The 19605-nt window shown below is 40.2% G+C and overlaps 1 protein-coding gene across 2 annotated transcripts in view; it reads right to left on the bottom strand.

Annotated features, from left to right (window-relative positions):
* The window catches only part of LOC149007823 (histidine acid phosphatase family protein), a 55151-nt gene extending 49047 nt beyond the window's left edge, over positions 1 to 6104 (bottom strand). For both annotated transcript variants that reach the window (XM_089167459.1, XM_089167460.1), the window contains exons 1-2: positions 5822 to 6104; positions 5191 to 5278 (exon numbers count right to left, since the gene is read on the bottom strand). In XM_089167459.1, coding sequence (XP_089023585.1) covers positions 5191 to 5278; positions 5822 to 5925 — 192 coding nt within the window. In that variant the 5' untranslated portion in view covers positions 5926 to 6104. The remainder of the gene's footprint in view (positions 1 to 5190; positions 5279 to 5821) is intronic.
* Positions 6105 to 19605: the final 13501 nt, after the last annotated feature.

Below are 19605 nucleotides of genomic sequence, written 5' to 3' on the forward strand. Positions count from 1 at the left end.
TCGTGAAATCCCCCATGATCCTATCCCAAAACCCACTTGCAGGTCTAAGAACCCAAGGATCTAGTAGAAGACAATTGTGGGCCATCCAAATACAGACCACTGGATTGGGAGTAGAATCCATGGACACGGATGGCAAAGTTAGAGATTCTACCACTTTGTTGGTTCGGAATGAGAATTGACTTGAACTCGGATGGATTTTTAAGGCGGATTTCCCACTCACAGATGACGAGGTTGGGAGATGTTCAAGTCCAAGTAAGAACCCCTAACATGGTCCCCAAGGTTAGGTAAGTGTCCACTGCAAACCGGACCGAAGAACCACCTTGCTATTGGAAAATAGTAGAGGCAGTTGGTAAGACGGTTGGTTAGCCGACCTGCCTTCACTAGGGGTGGTTGGCCCGAGACAAAATGGGCAATTTGGGGTTTTAACTCCAAAATCCCTATTTAATGGTTCTTAACCTCATAAACGAGATTATTTTATTGTTAGACAACGGAGAGAACTGTAGAACGAGTCAAAACTCTCGCAACGGAGAAGCAAGAAGAGGTTTTTGTGGCATGATTCACAATTCGGATATTGGATTGCGATCTTCAGGTAACCAATCATCTCCTCTATCAGTTCTTCATGTTTTCTTTTTGTTCCATGATAGAAGGAGATCTAAGATTTATATTGGGGATCCAATTCGATTGGGAAACGCTTGTTTTCCATTAATCTTAATCGGATCTTAATTAATTGTACATATTTCTAGGGATTCCAATAGCTTGTTAGCATCTCTAATTGTGAAGTTTATGAGTGCTTTGGAGATTCTGGAGCATTGATTAGGTGAGGGAGACAATCCTCACATATGTGGTTATGCTTCATGTTCTGATTTTAATTCCTATATCATGCTATGTTGTTCAGTGGTGATGTTTATATTGTTAGAGGATGCATGCATGGGTAGAAGATGGGATTTATGCTATCTTGTTATTCATTTATATCTCTTGTTTGATTATGCGAACTGTGATACAATGGGGCATGGGTTATGATGATGACAATGCATTCATAATTACGATCCATCAGGTCAAGGGTTTTGGTTTAGGCCATTGCCCTTGGTGCTCCTCGCATCACATTTAGATTGTATGTGTATTCTTTGTATGTCTAGATGCATGACTAGGGACCCTTTCATGTTACGACCCTATTGGTATGGGAATTAAGGCTGACTGACCCATGGCAACGGTACTCAGGTTTGTGGGCGTCCAATCGCAGTGTGTGGCCATGAGGAGACACATTCATATCATCCTATCATTCAAGGTAGGGTTGCATATGGTAGGTGTAAGGCTCGTGGGGCACCCAATAGCGGTGTATGGCTGAGCGGACACGAGAGCGTCTGCCCTATTATATGTAGATGACCATAGGGTTACAAATGCTAATTTGATAGTCAATAGACATCCCATAAGGATTAATTTTCCCTAGACTTGGAAGGATGTTGGACCAACAAACAGTATGTGGCCATTGAGGAAAGGTTTCTAGACCTTGAGTAGCATGACTGCATAAATGACTAAATTGCATTGGGCTAAGTGTCTCCCTGACATGCTAGTCTCATACCAACGGTCATGGTGAGAGAATGTGGCTCTATACCTCAACCATGGTCGTGATGTGAACTCATAGCCCTATAACTTGGTCATGACGTCCAATAGTCGGTATGTGGCCGTGAGAGATCTGTGAGAGACTTTCCCAAAGGGGTAGGTGGCATCCTTAATACGTGTCTACCTAGATAGAGACTAGCATGGTTAGTTTATTAGATGCATCCCTCACTGCATCACATACTTATACATGACTAGCATTGTGGTTATGTGAGAATTGTTGATCTCGTTGAGTTCTTTATAACTTACTCTTGTTGGAAATATATTTTTAGACTTCGATGCAAGTTACGATGACCAAGCCTTACAGGAATTCACAGCGCTGGCAGAGACATACGAAGTTCCAGCTATGGAAGACTATGAGCCACATGAAGATTCATGTGCGTGTCTAGAATGCTCCTATCGCACTCAGCCCTTCCATCAGTAGAGCAATGATTTATCGAGACAGAGAGATTATAGAATGGAAAGAACATCATTTTGTTAGGTTTACTGAATGATGTAATTGAACCTCGTTCCCTTTCTATTTCCTTTTAATACAGTTGTCACATTATTTCCTTTTGACATTTATATATTTTGGACAAGATTATTCTTGCTCTTTGATTATGGTATCACGGACTATTATGGATTGTGCATGTAACCTGATTTTGTGATTGTGGATCACATCGACAGGTAGTTAGGTGGGTCCGATACTGTCGGGTGGGGTGTGACACATTCCATAGGATCTCAAGAAGCAGACACCTAGGATTTCATCTTATTCTCTTGAACCCTCAAACACCTGATATTCTTGTGGTGTTCAAGAAACCATCCTTTATCTATCCAATTTGTTTCAATTGAAAACAGCCTTGTATTACCTTTCCTAAACAACCTGTAATTTTTGGGTTAATTTGACCATCCAAAACCAAAAAAGGGACACCACATGTCAACCCACCCACAAGAGACACCTAGACTCAAATCCCAACTCCCTAAACCAAAAATTATCTTTTTTCCCACCCAATTCAAGTTGGTTCTTTAACAAGGCCTAGATATCTGCACTGGCCCTCAACTTGAGTTAGGATATATCAGACTTTCTTGAGGTATTGGTGAATGTTCCATTCCTGATAAACATTCCAGTGAGGTGTGCTTTCTGTGGCAATGAATGACATACTAAAGACAAGTGCTGGATATTCTATGGCCGTTGCTCTTCTTCAGCCAGTGCTAATCAGACTTCATCCGAGGATAGATACAACTTCAGACCAGCTGTTTTCTCAGGAAGAATTTCAGCATCTTCATCTCACAAGCCTGTTTGACACCTCTTCTTCATAGGCACCTTCTGCAGCCTCTGCTACCTCCCTATGAAAAACATCTCGCTCCATCTTCATCCACCCATCAGGTAGTCTATCACCTACAGCTATCTCAGCTGTTGAACATATATTTTACTCTATAACTGATGTTAGTAGGCCACAAATTTGATTTCTCTAAGAGTCTAATTCTATTATGATGAAAGCGGCCTATTAATAGCTAATCTAAGGTTACAAACTTAGAAACTACAAATTCTCAAAATCAGAAACTAATTGGATCTTCTCAAAATTTACAAAATAAAAATTTTCAAAAATAGAGGCTAAACTGCAATTAGAAACTAGTCTTTGTCAATCAAATGCAAATCAGAAACTAATAGGAATTGGAAAATAATAAAAATAGTAACTACAAAATTAGAAACAATACTTAGCTTCTAAATCTCCCAAGATAAAAAAAAAAAACTTCACATAATCTGATCCTGGGACCCACAAAATCATCTAAAAGAATATTCCAAATTAAGTCAACAAGGCTGTGAAATTATTCATGTGAACAGCTTCTTGGCCTCATTTGGCCCTTCAAAAGGACCAGTTGCATTGATTGGGCCAGCTTCTGGTCCAGTGCTAGTCAATTTGGTCCCGACTCCATCTTCCATGGTCTTTTTTTGTCCAGCACCCGATTCTGCATCAAATATATGCAGGGATTTTTCAGACCTGTCTCTCATCTTGTGGGAAAATCCACCATACATCTGGTGTAGCCTCCAGTCCAGAATGGCATCCCTTAACAGTAGAACCATGAACTCTTGCAAACTGGCCAGATCTCATATGTTTACCACAGCTGTCCCTCCTCGGCCACCTCAGGGGCGTTAGCAGCCCACAGTCCTGATGTCTTACTGGGAACATTTTCCTTTGTAGTGCCTCCCATAGTCTTTGGATATATTTTCTTTGCTCAAAATCATCATGTCAGTGGAAATTCTGATCCAAAGAAACTTTGCTGCCTATACTTGGATTACTCTGCCATCTTGAAAGGGGTGAAAATTCTACCACCCAGGCACCCACCACCAGGAAGTTTCTAATCAACATGCAAATAAAGTTTCAGGAATATGCCTATTTCTCAACCAGTGAAACTCTTCAAGGGGAGCCTGTAAGTAAAGGGGTGCTTCTCAAAGCGCCACTGTATGTGGATGAGCTTTTACTAGAAGATCCATCCATACGATTTGACGATGAGACACGACAGGAATAGGACCAGCCCCTTTGATTCAAGTGGATCTTGAGGAGCCCAACACCTCAGAGACATTCTTTAGAGGGAGGTGGCATAAAAGAACCACCAAAAGTTGGGCAAGTTTGACACCAATGCACAACTCAAGAGGAAGTAGTGTTGTACAGGTTCAAGGGTATTTTTGTCATAAGGCTATTTCTGTCTCAACCTATTCTAGAATGTTCTTGATATTGAAAGAAAGAAAACTAAGAGGCAGTGATCGTACAGACCAAGCCATTATTCCTAGCATCCACAAATATAATACTCACTTTTCAAAAGTGATCCTTTATAGCAAATCTGTTCCTCCACTTTGTTATCCGGACATCTCAGCATGGAGGCCACAACCATGAAAACAGCAAGACGGAGTAGTCTACATAAGCATACGCTAAGGATCATGACTAGTTGGAAATTCAAGCTTCAAAAGGATACCTAAGTTCAGGCAGGACCATATTCGTCTAGCTTACTCAAGGTTAAAGTAACTCAACAAATGCTAATAGGCACCTACATACAACTTTGCTTTAAAGAAAAAGAAAATCATAATCATATTACTATGCCAAGGTTTCAAGAATCATTCCCAAGCTTCAATAAATCAAGCATTTTACTGATATGACACTGAGGTATGCAAGCAAAAAGATGTTAGATTAATAAACACCACCAAATGAGTGCGATTATAATACCTATCATGGCTAGAGAAAATTGAAGGACAACCTGGAGCCCAAATAAAAAGATTAAACACAAGAAGCCATAATCCCTCCCACTCTTGTTTTTCAGCTTTGCAGTTGTATGCTTTTGCATCTCCTTTGATTTCTTAAGGTAATTATGAGAACAGAAAGAGATATCAGAAAACTGGAAGCAATGTATGTTCAGAGGACAAATTTGATATGAAGGATGCAAGAGCAACCACGAAAATCAAGCTGCTTTGACTGGTTAACAACTAAGTCTACAATAAAAACATGCATGAGAATCAAACAGATAAAATCCACAAACATTACAGACAACTAAAAATGTTACGCTAAAAAAAATTTACGCAAATAATTTATTAATTACCACGAGATTTATGTGGATTGCAGCGCATCCATCTGGAATGGTGGAAGCTACATAGTTATCAATAGTGGCATCATTCGCAAAATCGTATCTGCATTAGAGATAAATAACATGATATTCAATACATGCATCAGAAATTCTCTACCCAGTGAAGTAATATATAAAAATGGTTCTTGAAGTTAACGGTGTTGAAAATCTGCAAGTTATTTCAGGGGACTTTATATGTCCCCAGAATCAGGAGCGACAGCATCAGTAAACACAACGTGAAATTATGCAATTAAAAATAACCAACATATTGTCTCCCTACTTCCCAGAAACTCAAAATTATTTACTAGGACTAAACCTAGAAAGCACTATCAATTCTATCTTTTGCCCAACGATGTGTTGCCAATCTAAGTACGACAGACAAAATTTACCGCAAAAAGGATCATATCACTTGCAATGAAGAACACACAGTGTATAATTATACTCAAATCACTATCGATGTATTAATGTATCATTTTGAATTTCCAAAATCATAGAAAGTGAAACTAAGAAAAGAGCATCAACCGTGGATCTGCTAATGGGAGAAAAGGAAACATCCTATCAAATTTCTGATAAATGAGTGTGGATGCAAAGAGAGGAATATAGACACCTGGTAACTGTCGAGAGATGCTTCCGAACGTCGAAGATTTCTTCAGCGTTTGAAGGTAATAATGAAGGCAGAAGCAGTAGTAGAAGAAGCGTTGCCATGGCCATTCTTGATCACTTTGTTGGACAAGAGAGTACTAATAGGGAAAATCGAATAGGAGCACCGCTTTAAGTTCGAACCTCGAAACTGACCGGTATTTTCTTCGGAACGAGTTTCTCACTTTCTCTACGCTCCCAAAAATGAAAAGGAATCTCCACGTCAGCTACAGGCACTAGTCCCGCTTCCACTTTTCTTTCCGTTTCTTTTGGTTTTGGCGAGGAAGGCATTTATAGAATTTTTATGAGTTGGACCATCATTTCTCTTTGGATAATGATATATGTCCATCATTCACATCTAAGTGTTCAGATTAAATTAAAATAAAATAAATTATCTTCTAAATTTTATCTCAATCTTTGGATATGACTGATAGATATGTGTCTTTCATCCAGAAAGAAATGGATAGTTCTGTTAAAATTCCAAGTATTTATTCAAAAGACAAAGGAAATAAAGCCCATCAGCCAAGGAGTGGAGTTGGCCCTACGGTATTGTCTGCAACAAATTGGGCCCTTTGGGCTAGGGCGTGCATGATAAAATTTGCAGTCCTAGATACAAACTTTTTTTTTTGTAGAAAATGGTCTATATATTAACGCGTGACCCACGCAAGGCATCCAAATTACAAAGATCTAGAAACCCAGGATCCAACAAAGGCCAAAGAGTCCGGCACGCTACGGACACAGCCTTACCAGCAAGGAAGTCTGCTACAGCATTACACTCCCTTTTAACATGAAAAAATGAAATATTTTGAAGTCTAGAGGGACAGCATTTAGTTGTCTAAGTTGTAGCCCTTTACAGCCCAAGCTTTTTGATATCAACCATAATGGGCTAGACTTTGGGGGGAGTTCTTGTTGGCTAGTTGATCATCTCAATAATGTCTTTACAATCTTATTCAAATTCCACCCCCTCTAAATCCTCTGCTAATGCGTGGAGCATTGTTGTACAAATTGCTAGAGCTTCCCCCATATGTACTAAATTAAAGTCTCTTTGTACGAACACTACAAAAATAACATACCCCTGATTATCTCTTGCTCGAAAGCCCAAGCCCGCCTTGTTTTCTCCTTACGAAACGCCTCATCACAGTTGAGTTTTACAACTCCTTGTGTAGCCTAGGCCCATTGGGAAATTCCTTGTGTGTCATATGAGATATCTTGAGTTTGGGTACTTGGGCTAGGCTGAGTTGCATCCCAAAACTCCTTGTGGGCCTGTGAAGCTCGTGAGGCCACTTCTAGAGGAGAAATCATGTCTTTGTTATAATTTGCCCCATTCCTTGCAATCCATATGCGCCAACAGAGGAAAAAGCAATGGCTCAGAAACTTCTGAGCTTCAATCTTCCCTGCCAATACAATTTTTAGAAGGCTATCTATCCATTCATCAAGGTGGATAGATGATGCTTGTGGAGGGAGGCAATTTAGCTCACTTGTGAACCACACTACTCGAGTGAATGAACAACCCAATAGCAAGTGACCAACATCTTTTTTAACCTCACAACCTCTTATGCATAATGGTTCAACCAAAACCTTTCTCTTCTTCAGACTCTTACCTATGGGCAGGCCCCCTACTATTCACGCCACATGAAATTCTTGATCTTGGGGAGACAGTGCGATGTCCAAATTGTTTTCCAAACCCTATCTTCAATCACATGCCACCTAGGTAAATGAGAAGAAGAAGTTTGCTATTGAGTCGTAGTTTCTTGAGCATTGCAAAGAGCAGGCTATACAAATTTTAATGTAATTTTTGGAAACACCCCATACCAATTTGTCTTCCCCAAAGAATATGCTCAAAGGGATCTTCATTATATTTGCTACAACCGAAGGGCTAAATTGATCTCAGATTTTATCTTCTGTCCAACTCCTAGCTTCTTCATCAGTTGAGTCAACTACCCAAATGTCGTCACACCCCTGCAATTTTGGCTCTTGTATTAGTCTTCCATCTACATTTTTTAACCGCTTATCTTCCCATATTTTCACTTTATCACCTATTCCACTATTCCAAATCAATTGTTTTTTTAACAATTGTTTCCTTTCTATGATACTCTTCCATACCCAGCTGAGTTGATGGCTGGTATGACTTTGGTGAACACCAAGCCCACAAGTATCTTGAATCTTGCCATAACTTACGTGCTACCTTCATTAGTAGAGCTTGATTTTGTCTTTAAGAGTCCCTAAAGCCCAAACCTCCTTTATCAGTTTATCCTTTGAGAGGCATAACCTCTTCCATCCCATCCAATGAATTTTCGTCTTCCCACCTTCCTCTCCCCAAAAGAAATTTGTTGGCATCTTCCTCATTTCATCATAGATGGTTGTGGGAATTTTGAAGTGAGCACTTGAAAACTGGGGGAGTGCAAAGGCCATAGATTTTAACAACACATCTTTCGTTGTACATGGCAACAACCTATACTTCCAACTCTACAACTTAGCATAAGTTTGGTCCTTGAGATAGGAAAATGACTTGACTTTTGAATTACCAATTTCAGGAGGAAGGCCTAAACATTGTGTAGGCTCCTTCTTATATGAGACCTTTAATATGCAAGATAACCATCTCTTGAACTTCTGTGGAGTGTTGGGGCTGGAAACAACACTTAACTTATCAAGATTCACCTATTGCCTACTACTCCAACAATATACCTCCAACTTAACTTCTAAGAACAATAGTGTGTTGTCAGCAAATAGAAGGTGAGAGATTATTGGAGCCCTGTTCTTTACACTGATACCCTAATTCTTCATACTTCCTCTTCTCTCTTAATGATAGCACCCACTGCCTATCCACAATAAAAAAAAATGGCTAGGTAAAGTGGATCCCCTGGCGAATGCCTCTAGAAGGGTTGAGTGCATTACCATTCACAAGTAACTTTTTTTTGGGTCAAAAGTTCAAACATTTCATTCATAATTGAAATAAAACATAGACACAAATACCGAACAAAAGGAAAAAAAACAAGAACTAAGGGATGGGCCGAGCCCAATAAACCCTCAGAATACTAGTTGTGACAACCACAGAACCAGAAAAACATAATGGGTATGATAAACATAACCATCACCACCGCCTACGGAGACACACCACAAAGGCGGACATCGACGCAGACATAACCACGCCACAAGGGCTTACATACCACACGTCTCAAAGGCGAAAATCGAGCATGCCACAAGGGCTGACAAACCACACGCCCCAAGGACTTACATACCACACGCCTCATAGGCAAAGACAGAACATGCCACAAGGGCAGACAAAACACACGCCCCAAGGGCTTACATACCACACGCCACAAGGGCAACAACAGAGCACGCCACAAAGGCGAAGACAGAACACGCCACAAAGGCGCCAACTCATTTGTTGAAGCAAAAAGCACCCGATCTTGTTTCTGAACTCCCATCTTGAAACCGCAACTCAGAATACCACCCGCAGCATAAAACAAACAGAATATAGCAAAACAAACTCCAAAACCGCAGAAAACTCGCCCAAAACTTGCATCAACTATCCTGTGTGCTTTCTTTTCTATTTTTTTACTTGGAAGCTTTGAAACAGAGTAGTGAAGAGAAGTCTACTAAGAATAAAATGAAAACCGAAAAACCTGAGAAAGATGAGAAGGTAGACCGAGAATCGGTCATAGGAGAGAGGGAGATGGAGAAGACAGAAACAGGGAAAACAGAGAAAGAGAGAGTCGGAGAGAACAGAAAAACAGAGAAAAAGAGAGTCGGAGAGAACAGAAAAACAGAGAAAGAGAGAGTCAGAGAGAGGGAGGGGAGCAGCAGTGAAGAAAAGAAAAAAAACCCAGAAAAAAGGGGTCGGAGAGAACGGAAAAACAGAGAAAGAGAGAGTCGGAGAGAGGGAGGGGAGCAACAGTGAAAAAAAGAAAAAAACCAGAAAAAAACTAGAGAGGCGGAGAGAGGGAGAGGAGGCCAGGAGGGGATGAGAGATGAGGTGAAAAGAGGAGGTGGAGAGATAGAGTCTTCCACCTCAAAACGTTGCGGCGGCGGACGGAGGCTTCAGGTCGCTAGGGTTTTTCGCCCACTATTGCTTTGAGAGCAATCATAGTCTGATTCACAAGTAACTTAAATGAAACTAAAGAGACACAATTTATTACCAAAGATACTCACTTGTTGTCAAAGCCAAGCTTGAGGAGTACTTCCTTGATATAAGGCCATTTCAATCAATCATATGCCTTCTTCATGTCCAATTTAAGTCTTAGGAACTTCTTTTTACCTTTTTTTTTTTTTTTAATTATATATATATATATATATAATGTAGTGAAAGATCTCGTGGGCCATAAAATTAGTCAAAGATAAACCTTCAAGGGATGAAAGTCGATTCTAAGGGGTTAATGATATCGGGCAGCAACTCTTGAAGCCTACAAGCTATAATTTTGGATGCTATTTTTCACTACAACACCACCTAAACTTTTAGGCCTAAATTAACTTATCAGCAAAATCAGAGTGGGGGACTTTGGCGATAAGGCATATATGAGATACATTAAAATGAGGATCCATATAGCGAGTAGAAAACACTTCATTAATAAAGCTAATAGGATCAGGACTTACAGTGTCCTATAGTTTCTGTAAGAAATTAGGTGGCTGACCATCGAGGCTTGGGGCCTTAAAAGGTCCCATTGAGAAAAGGACATGCTTGATCTCCTTCACCAAGGGTACCATGTTCAATTTGTGATTCATCTCCATGGATACGGTAGGCTGAATGGAATCAAGCACTTGAGTGAGAGCTTTGGATCTATAGGTTTAGATTGAAAGACCAAGGTAAAGTGATTAGTGAGCATGTTAAATATCTCTTTATGATCTAATGTCCAACCCCCTTCTGGCTTCTTGCACTTTAAAATCTTGTTGGATAGCCTCCTTGAAGAGTTGTGGCATGAAAAAATGTGGTATTGCTACCCCTTTCACCATCAACCAGGTGTTCAGGTTCTCGTTGGAGCCACAACTGCTCTTCTCGATATTTCTTCAGCTAACAAGTTGACAAGGATGTTTGCTTTTTCTTGAGAAAATAGGTGTTTAGGCTGCCTCTAAAGTAACTGCAATTCACTAAAGATCCTTTGAATATAATCTTGGATGTTTCCAAAAGATTCTTTGTTCCATTTCTTGAATTTGACCGACTGATTTGAGAAGTTGTTGATCCTTGTAAATTTCTGTTCCATACTTCGTTTTCCATTGACTAACATTCTAAATGCCTTAACCACACACTCTCAAAATGGTATGGTCCTTCCCCTTTTGTGATTCCACCTTCAAAATCCACGAAGATGGATGCATGATTTGATCCTAGAGCCATTTATACAAAAATCACAACTTATGGGTACATAAATCGTCATTCCAAATCTACATACTCTAGTCCCACTTCCACTCCCAAGTTGCGTTGTTAGAAACAATGAAAATTTTGAGAGACACCCTTAAAAATTGTGGCATAAAGACTAGATACCTCACGAGTTTGGAAAATTGGCAAAAATGCCAAACATTATCAAGGGAATTATACGATTTGTCCATCCATTTGTATTTCCATCAAATCATGGTTTTATGATTTCATAATCCTTAAATACCCTTATATGCATGTGAGTTCACTTTCTAGCCATTAGTAATTTCAGGGGTGTCAATTTGGTATGGAATTGATATTTGGTACGGTAACGATACGATACAAACTAAATATATTTATCTCGTATTATTATTGTACCAAATTGAAATGGTACAAGCATGTCATACCATTATTATACCATATTTAATATATAATGATTCTGGCATTTTTGTACAGTATTAGGGTGGTATAAAGGTGTCAAACATATCGTGTGACACTCATCAAACCCAAATCATGTTGTTTACATTGTTCCTACCATATTGAATGAATATGGTATGATATTAATATGACATAGATATATCATTCGATAAATGAATAGTAGTAGCATGAAGAAGAAAACGATAAAGAAGAACCATTATTGAAGAGGAATAATTCATGAGTTTCACTAATCTTTAGCATTCTGAATATCTCCATCAATTTAATAATTGTGAATTTGATTTTGTGATTTGCCTACTTATTAACTCAAAACTGATTGTACGATGATTAATGCAGTAGCTAATCTTCTAGGCTAGAAGGCAAGGTCAGTAGCATGCTCGACCTCTTGGCCTATTTCCACTCCCCAAGTACAATTCCTTTGTAGTCCTATTTCCTTGGCTTTACTGCCTCAATGAAATGGTTTTTTACTAATAAAAAAAATTGAAACTGTTTTTTGTGTTTTTGTGTGTCGAAGGCATCGGGGATAGTGTTACTCGGCCAATAGTGCTGAACTAAATGAGGGGCTTAAATCCACTACAACCACTTGGCCTTCCTTACTCCCCCAAATCTAAGTCCAGATTCTCTACTTATAAGGCTAGAAGATTATGATCCCCTTATACACTACACATTTAGGAGATGGACCATCTTCTTTAAATTAACAAGATGAAACAGATGAGTCCCCTTTATAAATATGTAGTGAAAAGTGTGAGGAGAACAATATCCTCTACTCATGAAGATAGAAGATCCTCACTCCAACCAACCTCTCACACAAGCAAGGATAGACCCAACAGTGGTAGGGGCAGCACTTTCAGTTTCCTTGTTCATATTTTTTCTCTTAATTTCTCTATTTCACAATTCAAGTTCTCTCACCATTCTTCAGATCACCAATTGTGAGCCTTAGAATTGGCATAACAATCAAATCCTTGCCTAAATTGGAGGACAAGCAAGCCTCAATGACGAAGATGCACGTTGCAAAGTATCATGGCATAATGCCAATGCCAAATTTAGGAAGTCGTGATGCTCTATTGTACTCGCCCAACTTTACTCAAACAATCCACTAAAGAGGTGGCTCAATTGCCGATGACCACCATCTCCTGAGTCAGGGTTTGGTTCTTTCTGGTACCATATGTAATAACCCCCAACCCCGACATATATAAAATCGTCAATTTCACAAAAATATTGAAGTAATAATATATTATTATTATTATTATTATTATTATAAAATAAATAAAAATAAATAAAAAGACTTTGCTCAAACAATACATGAGGAAGTTCATTGAAAATTAAATTAATTGAACTGCTCCATAAGAAGAATTAAATGTTTACTATATCTTCAAGAGTCAACTCAGTATGAAGCATTCTGTTATTCTCTTCCTCCCTATCCAACGGTTGAAGGTACAACCATATATGTACGTGGCGTGGCCGTACTCAGAACTTTGCCTTTCAAATTAAATTCCGACATTCTTCTAACCCCCCCCTCCCCCTCCCTGCCTTTTCTTTCCTTTTTAATTAAAAACCCCTCCAGCCTCTCCCCCCCCCCCCCCCCCCCCTCCCCCCCCCACCCCATTCTATTTTTTTTTTTTTTCCTACCCCTTTTGCCCCTTTTTTTCTTGGTCGTGGGGTTGGGGGGAGGCGGGCTCTTTCGGGGTTTTTTCCGTTATGAATATGATTTTCAATAAATTATATCTGATCCCTTATACAGTATTTATAGTCAAATGACTAAGATAAGGAAAATACAAGAATACAAGATTTATGAGAAATGTAAATACGGTATAAGACTATGTATCCATAATACGCCCCCGCAAGTGCAGCACATCCTTGATGGCAAGCTTGTCTCGTAGCAAAAGAAAGCGAGAACGAGGAAGAGACTTGGTGAGAGCATCCGCAATTTGATCAACAGTAGAGATAAATTTAACTATCAAACGTTGAGCAGCCACAAGCTCACGAACATAGTGAAAATTGATCTCCAAGTGCTTTGTGCGTGAATGAAAAATGGGGTTCAGAGTAAGAAAGGTAGCACTTAAGTTGTCACAGAACACCGTAGGAGTAGACGGTAGATAAACACCAAGCTCTCCCAAAAGAGAACGAATCCAGATGACTTCGGTAGTGGTAGATGCAATAGCACGATATTCAGCCTCCGTAGAAGAGCGAGAGACCGTACGTTGTTTGCGAGAACCCCAAGAAACCAAATGATCACCAAAGTAAATACAGAAGCCGGTAGTGGATCGGCGTGTATCCGGGTCACCAGCCCAATCCGAATCAGAAAAAGCGCGGAGGGAAATGTGAGATTGAGTCCCGAAATAAAGACCAAAAGAAGACGTCCCACGTAAATAACGTAAGATACGCTTAACAGAAGCCCAATGAACATCAGAAGGAGCATGCATGAACTGAGCAACGCGCCCAACAGCAAAGGAGATGTCAGGTCGAGTAAAAGACAGATATTGTAAGGCCCCCACAGTTTGTCGAAACAAAGTACCATCTGGAAGAGGTGTTCCACTTGCAAGAGATAATGAGTCAGTAGCCAAAGGCGTGGCAATAGGTTTAGCAGTGCTCATGTGTGTACGGGCCAACAAATCCATTGTGTATTTCTGCTGATTTAGAAAGAGCCCATTTGCTGTCCTATGGGCCTCCACACCCAAAAAATAACTCAGATCACCCAACAGTTTAACAGCAAAGGCTCCAGATAAAGCCCGTATTAAGGCATCAATGGCAGATACATCATTGCCAGTGACTAGTATGTCATCTACATAGACAAGGATGTAGAGAATGACAGAGCGTTGACGAAAAATGAACAGAGATGTATCAGATTTAGACGCCACAAACCCATGAGATAAAATGAAAGAGCTTAACTTCAGGTACCATGCTCTAGGAGCCTGACGAAGTCCATATAAGGATTTTTTTAGAAAACAAACATGACCAGATTTGGTATTATCAATGTACCCTGGAGGTTGATCCATATAAACCGATTCAGCTAGATCACCATGCAAAAATGCATTCGTAACATCAAGTTGACGGATTACCCAAGAGTTAGTAACAACAATGGATAAAACAAGACGAACTGTAATGGGCTTGACAACCGGACTAAACGTTTCGTCAAAATCAAAACCCGGGCGTTGATGGTAACCCTTTGCCACTAATCGAGCTTTATAACGTGCAATAGACCCGTCAGGATTTTTCTTAATACGAAAGACCCACTTGCAGCCAACAATGTTTTGAGATGGTGTAGCAGGAACAAGCACCCAAGTGTCATTTTTAGCTAAAGCATTCAATTCGTCTTCCATAGCCTGACGCCATTGAGGAAACTTGGCAGCCTGGGTATATGATGTGGGCACAAAGTCTGAACCAGAAGACATCACACAATTTGTAGAAGATAACAAATTCAATCTTTGAACAGGTTTAAGAGACCCAGTTTGAGACCTAGTCTTCATACGACCAACATCAACCGAAGTGGGTAAAGATGGGCCAGCAGAATTTGTAGTGGGTAACACATTAGAAGAAGACAACACATGGGTGTCAAAGGGAAGCCCATTAGTGGATCCATTATTTAATCCATGATCAGATCGAATATTCAGCCCATGAGTGACACATACATTCTGAGATCCATGATTTTCAACAATAGTAGGAACAGCAGTAGGCCCATTAGTGGATCCATGATTTAGTCCATGAGCAGATCTAGTATTCAGCCCATTAGTAACACATACATTCTGAGATCCATGATTTTCAACAACAGTAGGAGGAGGAACAACAGTAGAGGTGCCAAGAAGTGGTGAAGAAGAATAGATAGAAACAGTAGGTAAGTAATGAGAAGAACTAGAAAGAGTTGGGGAAGCACCTCCCGATTCTGAAACTGTAACTGGAAAGGAAGAAGAGACAGCAAACCAAGGCAGATCAAACAAACCAGAGACAGAACTAGAAAAACATGGAAAAATACTTTCAACAAACCGAACATCTCTAGAAATGTATATACGACCAGTGATTGTATCAAGACACCTATAACCCTTGTGTTGAGAAGAATAACCAATAAAAAGACAAGGAATTGATCTAGAAGAAAGTTTATGAGCTGCATAAACGCGAAGATTAGGATAACAGAGGCAGCCAAAAACCTTTAAAAAACCAAGATCAGCTGAACAATGGAATAATTTTTCATAAGGAGAAAGTCCAAGTAGAACATCTGTGGGAGTTCTATTAATTGCAAAAATAGCAGTTTGAACAGCAACAGACCAAAAAGTAGCAGGTAAGCCTGCTTGAAACAACAAAGCAAGTGCAGATTCAACAACATGTCTATTTTTCCGTTCGGAAACACCATTCTGTTGTGGTGTGTGTGGACAAGAAAAACGATGAGTAATACCATTAGAAGCAAGAAACGAAGCCAACTTAACAAATTCACCACCACCATCAGTTTGCAAAGAACGTATAGAGGAAGAAAAATAATTCTCAACAAGAGTCTTAAAGCGAATGAAAACAGACAAAACGTCTGATTTATTACAAAGGGGATAAACCCAACAATATCGTGAAAAATCATCAACAAAGAGAACAAAGTATTTAAACTTGTCAAAAGAAACAACAGGCATAACAGCAACATCACTATGTATGAGTTCTAAAGGAGAAGAACTATGATGAGCTACAGGGTTATATGGTAAAGAATGAGCCTTAGCCCTATGACAAGCATCACAATGAGAAAGCTGACCAGAAGAAGAAAGAGAAGATGAGGAAAGCATTTTCTGCAAACGTTGAGGTGATGGATGTCCAAAACGTTGATGCCAAACAGTAGCAGAAAGCAAAGCATGAGGCGTATCAAGCTTAGAGTGCAGAACAAGAGGATACAAGCCATTAAAACTCCGGCCGTGGAAGAGAATCTGGTGGGTGGCAAAGTCCTTCAAGCAAAATTCAGAATCAGTACATTGAAACAAAAGATTATTATCTGAACAAAACCTGTTGACAGATAAGAGATTATATTTGATAGAAGGAACACATAAAACGTTTGACAACTGAACACGATAACCAGACAAGTATTTGAAAGCAGAACCATAGTGAGAAATCACCAAACCTTGACCATTCCCAACTACAATATTCTCGAAACCGATTATACGAGTCACTAATGGCAAGATTAGAAACATCTGCAGTCAGATGATTGTTAGAACCACTATCTAATAACCAAGTATTAGGAGGAAAACTTGTAGAGAGCAAAGAAGTGGCACACAGATTACCAAGAAAAGCATGGTTAAACCTTTGAGGACAATTGGCACACAGATGTCCTTCAAGATTACATAACTGGCACTTTAACCGTGGAGCATTCAGAAAAGAGGGAACACCAGAAGTAGTAGGAATCTCAGATGAAGCCAAACCAGAAGAATGACTAGGCTGGAATACAACCTCAGAAGAAACACCAACATTGCGATTGTTATATTGCTGATAACCACGTCCAGGCATATAGCCACCACGTCCAGACATATAGCCACCACGATTACCTCTTCCATGATTCTGATAACCAGTACCTCCAAAACGACGATTCTGATTCTGATTCTGGTAAAAACGACCTCCACGATTCATATTGTGACCACTGCGACGGGGAACAATAGCCGGATTGGGAAGAATACCACGAGAGGAACCAGAGGCAAAATTAGCAGTCAGAATCGAAGCAGTTGCACAGCCAGCAGAATTCTTAAGAAAGATTTCATGATTGATAAGAAAGCTAGACAGTTCAAGAAAGGTCATGGCCTCAGATCGAAGATGAACAGAAGTAACGACATCCTTATAGTCTTCACTTAGACCACGAAGAACATTCAACACAATATCTTCATCGGTAACAGGAGAATCCGCTGCTGCCAAAGCATCAAGAATCTGATTAAACTCAGCCAGATATTCGGACATGGTTGAAGAACCTTTCTGCAACTTCGACAAACGATCTTTCAGATGCATTACACGAGATCGCGAAGAAGAAGAATAAACTCGTGCAAGACTCTGCCAAGCACCAAAAGAAGAAGTTGAGCGAGATACATGATGCATCGTGACTTCAGACAACGAAGAGAACAACCAAGAGAAGATTAGATGATCCTGGCGTTCCCACAACGCAGCCTCTACAGAGTCAGAAAGATCAGGACAAGGAAAGGATCCATCAACAAATCCAAATAGACCATGTCCTTTCAGAAGAGAAGAGAATTGAATCCTCCATAGCAAATAGTTCGAATCAGTAAGCTTCAGCGGAAGAGACGGTGCCACATTCAGAGTAACCAGCGGTGGAGGTGCAGAATCCATCACAACCGAAACCGATTTCACCCGAAGCAAAGAAGAAGACACAACTAAAGAACCAGAAGAAATTGCTGCAAAGAAATCAGATCCGAAGCACCCGCGCCCTAGCAGCAGGCCGCGGGTGTTTTCCGATTTCACCCGAGGAGGGTAGAACAAAGGTCAGTGCAGCGAATCTTCGACAACAGATCTGGAGAGAAACAGCAGATCTGGAGAACAGCAGAGAGCGAGAACAGCAGAGTGCTCAAGAACAGCAAATCTGGAGAGAAACAGGGCAGCCAACAGAGTGCGAGAAGAAAGCGCAGAAACCCTAACCGCTCAAGATAAAACAGGCACCCAGAAACGAATAAAAGCTGATACCATGTTATGAATATGATTTTCAATAAATTATATCTGATCCCTTATACAGTATTTATAGTCAAATGACTAAGATAAGGAAAATACAAGAATACAAGATTTATGAGAAATGTAAATACGGTATAAGACTATGTATCTAATTAAAAAATTTTAAAAATTTATTTACAACAAAACAACCAGAGGCGCACAAAACGCCAACCCCCCGGAAAGGCGGCAAACCCCCCCCCGCCCCCCCCCCCCCCCCCCCAAAACCCCCCCCCGGCGGGGGGGGGGGGGGGGGGCCCCCCCCCCCCCCCCCACCAGGGGGGGGAGATATCTTGTTTTTTTTTTCATCAACCAACCCCCCCCCCCCCTCCCCCGGGGCCCTCTTGCCCCGCCTTTACAGTCTCAAACCAGGAGATTCATAAGAGACTTGGCATCATCTGCACATGCCAAAGCACAATTTAGTCCAGTTCAAGATACAGAAGAACCACAATCCAGTCCAACTGAATCAGAGAATGATTCTGAGGAACTGGAGTTGTCAATACCAGTTTCTTATGGTCAAGGTACAGGGGAAGATCATTTCTTTGCTGATGATCTAACCTCTGAAGATGACCTCAGCACTCTAAAGATATAAACAAAATCAGAATTTTAATCGAGGAGACAGCAGAGGATAAAGAGAGGAGCTGTGATTTCTGATTTCCACCTGAAGACGATCAAGTTCATCATCAGGTTGCTCAGAATTCTAGCATTCTATGAATGTATATTTCACCCATTTTCTTTTCCTCTTTTTTGGGTCTGCAAATATTTTACGTTTGAGATTTGAATGTTCTAGGATTGAGCTAATATCAATCAGAAGGGCCCGACGGTAAAGGGATTAACAAAAAAAAGCTTCTCCTTGGTAATCCAAGCAGTAAAAATAAGGATTTTGAGATTTCTTGGGAACCTATTCGCTCCAAACCCTTCTCAATTCCAAATCCTGGTTTCTTTTCTCTGTAATCCAACAACTCGAGCAATCTTTTCCAGGTAATTTGCGATTGTAAATTGCAGGATTCATTAGCATTGATTGTTCTTTCTTATGCAGAAAATGCGGCCGAATCAATTTGTCTCTTACAAAATCTCCAAGCGTATACGAGCTCCGGGGACCATAGAGATTCAACTAGGGTATAATTTTAAAACCACCCTTTGCTTGACATTGTCAGATCAAAAGATTCCTGAGTGGTTCAACCCTGTTTCTTTCTAAATCCGTGGTTTTAATTTCCTCAAATTAAATATCATGCATGTCCTTCATCAGATTAATTGTTTAATCATCAGAGAAACAGTAGAACTGCCATGATTTTACTCAAAAC

The sequence above is a fragment of the Hakea prostrata genome, chromosome 8, assembly GCF_041222555.1.
Source record: "Hakea prostrata isolate BN-2017 chromosome 8, UWA_Hpros_2, whole genome shotgun sequence".
Classification (NCBI taxonomy): domain Eukaryota; kingdom Viridiplantae; phylum Streptophyta; class Magnoliopsida; order Proteales; family Proteaceae; genus Hakea; species Hakea prostrata.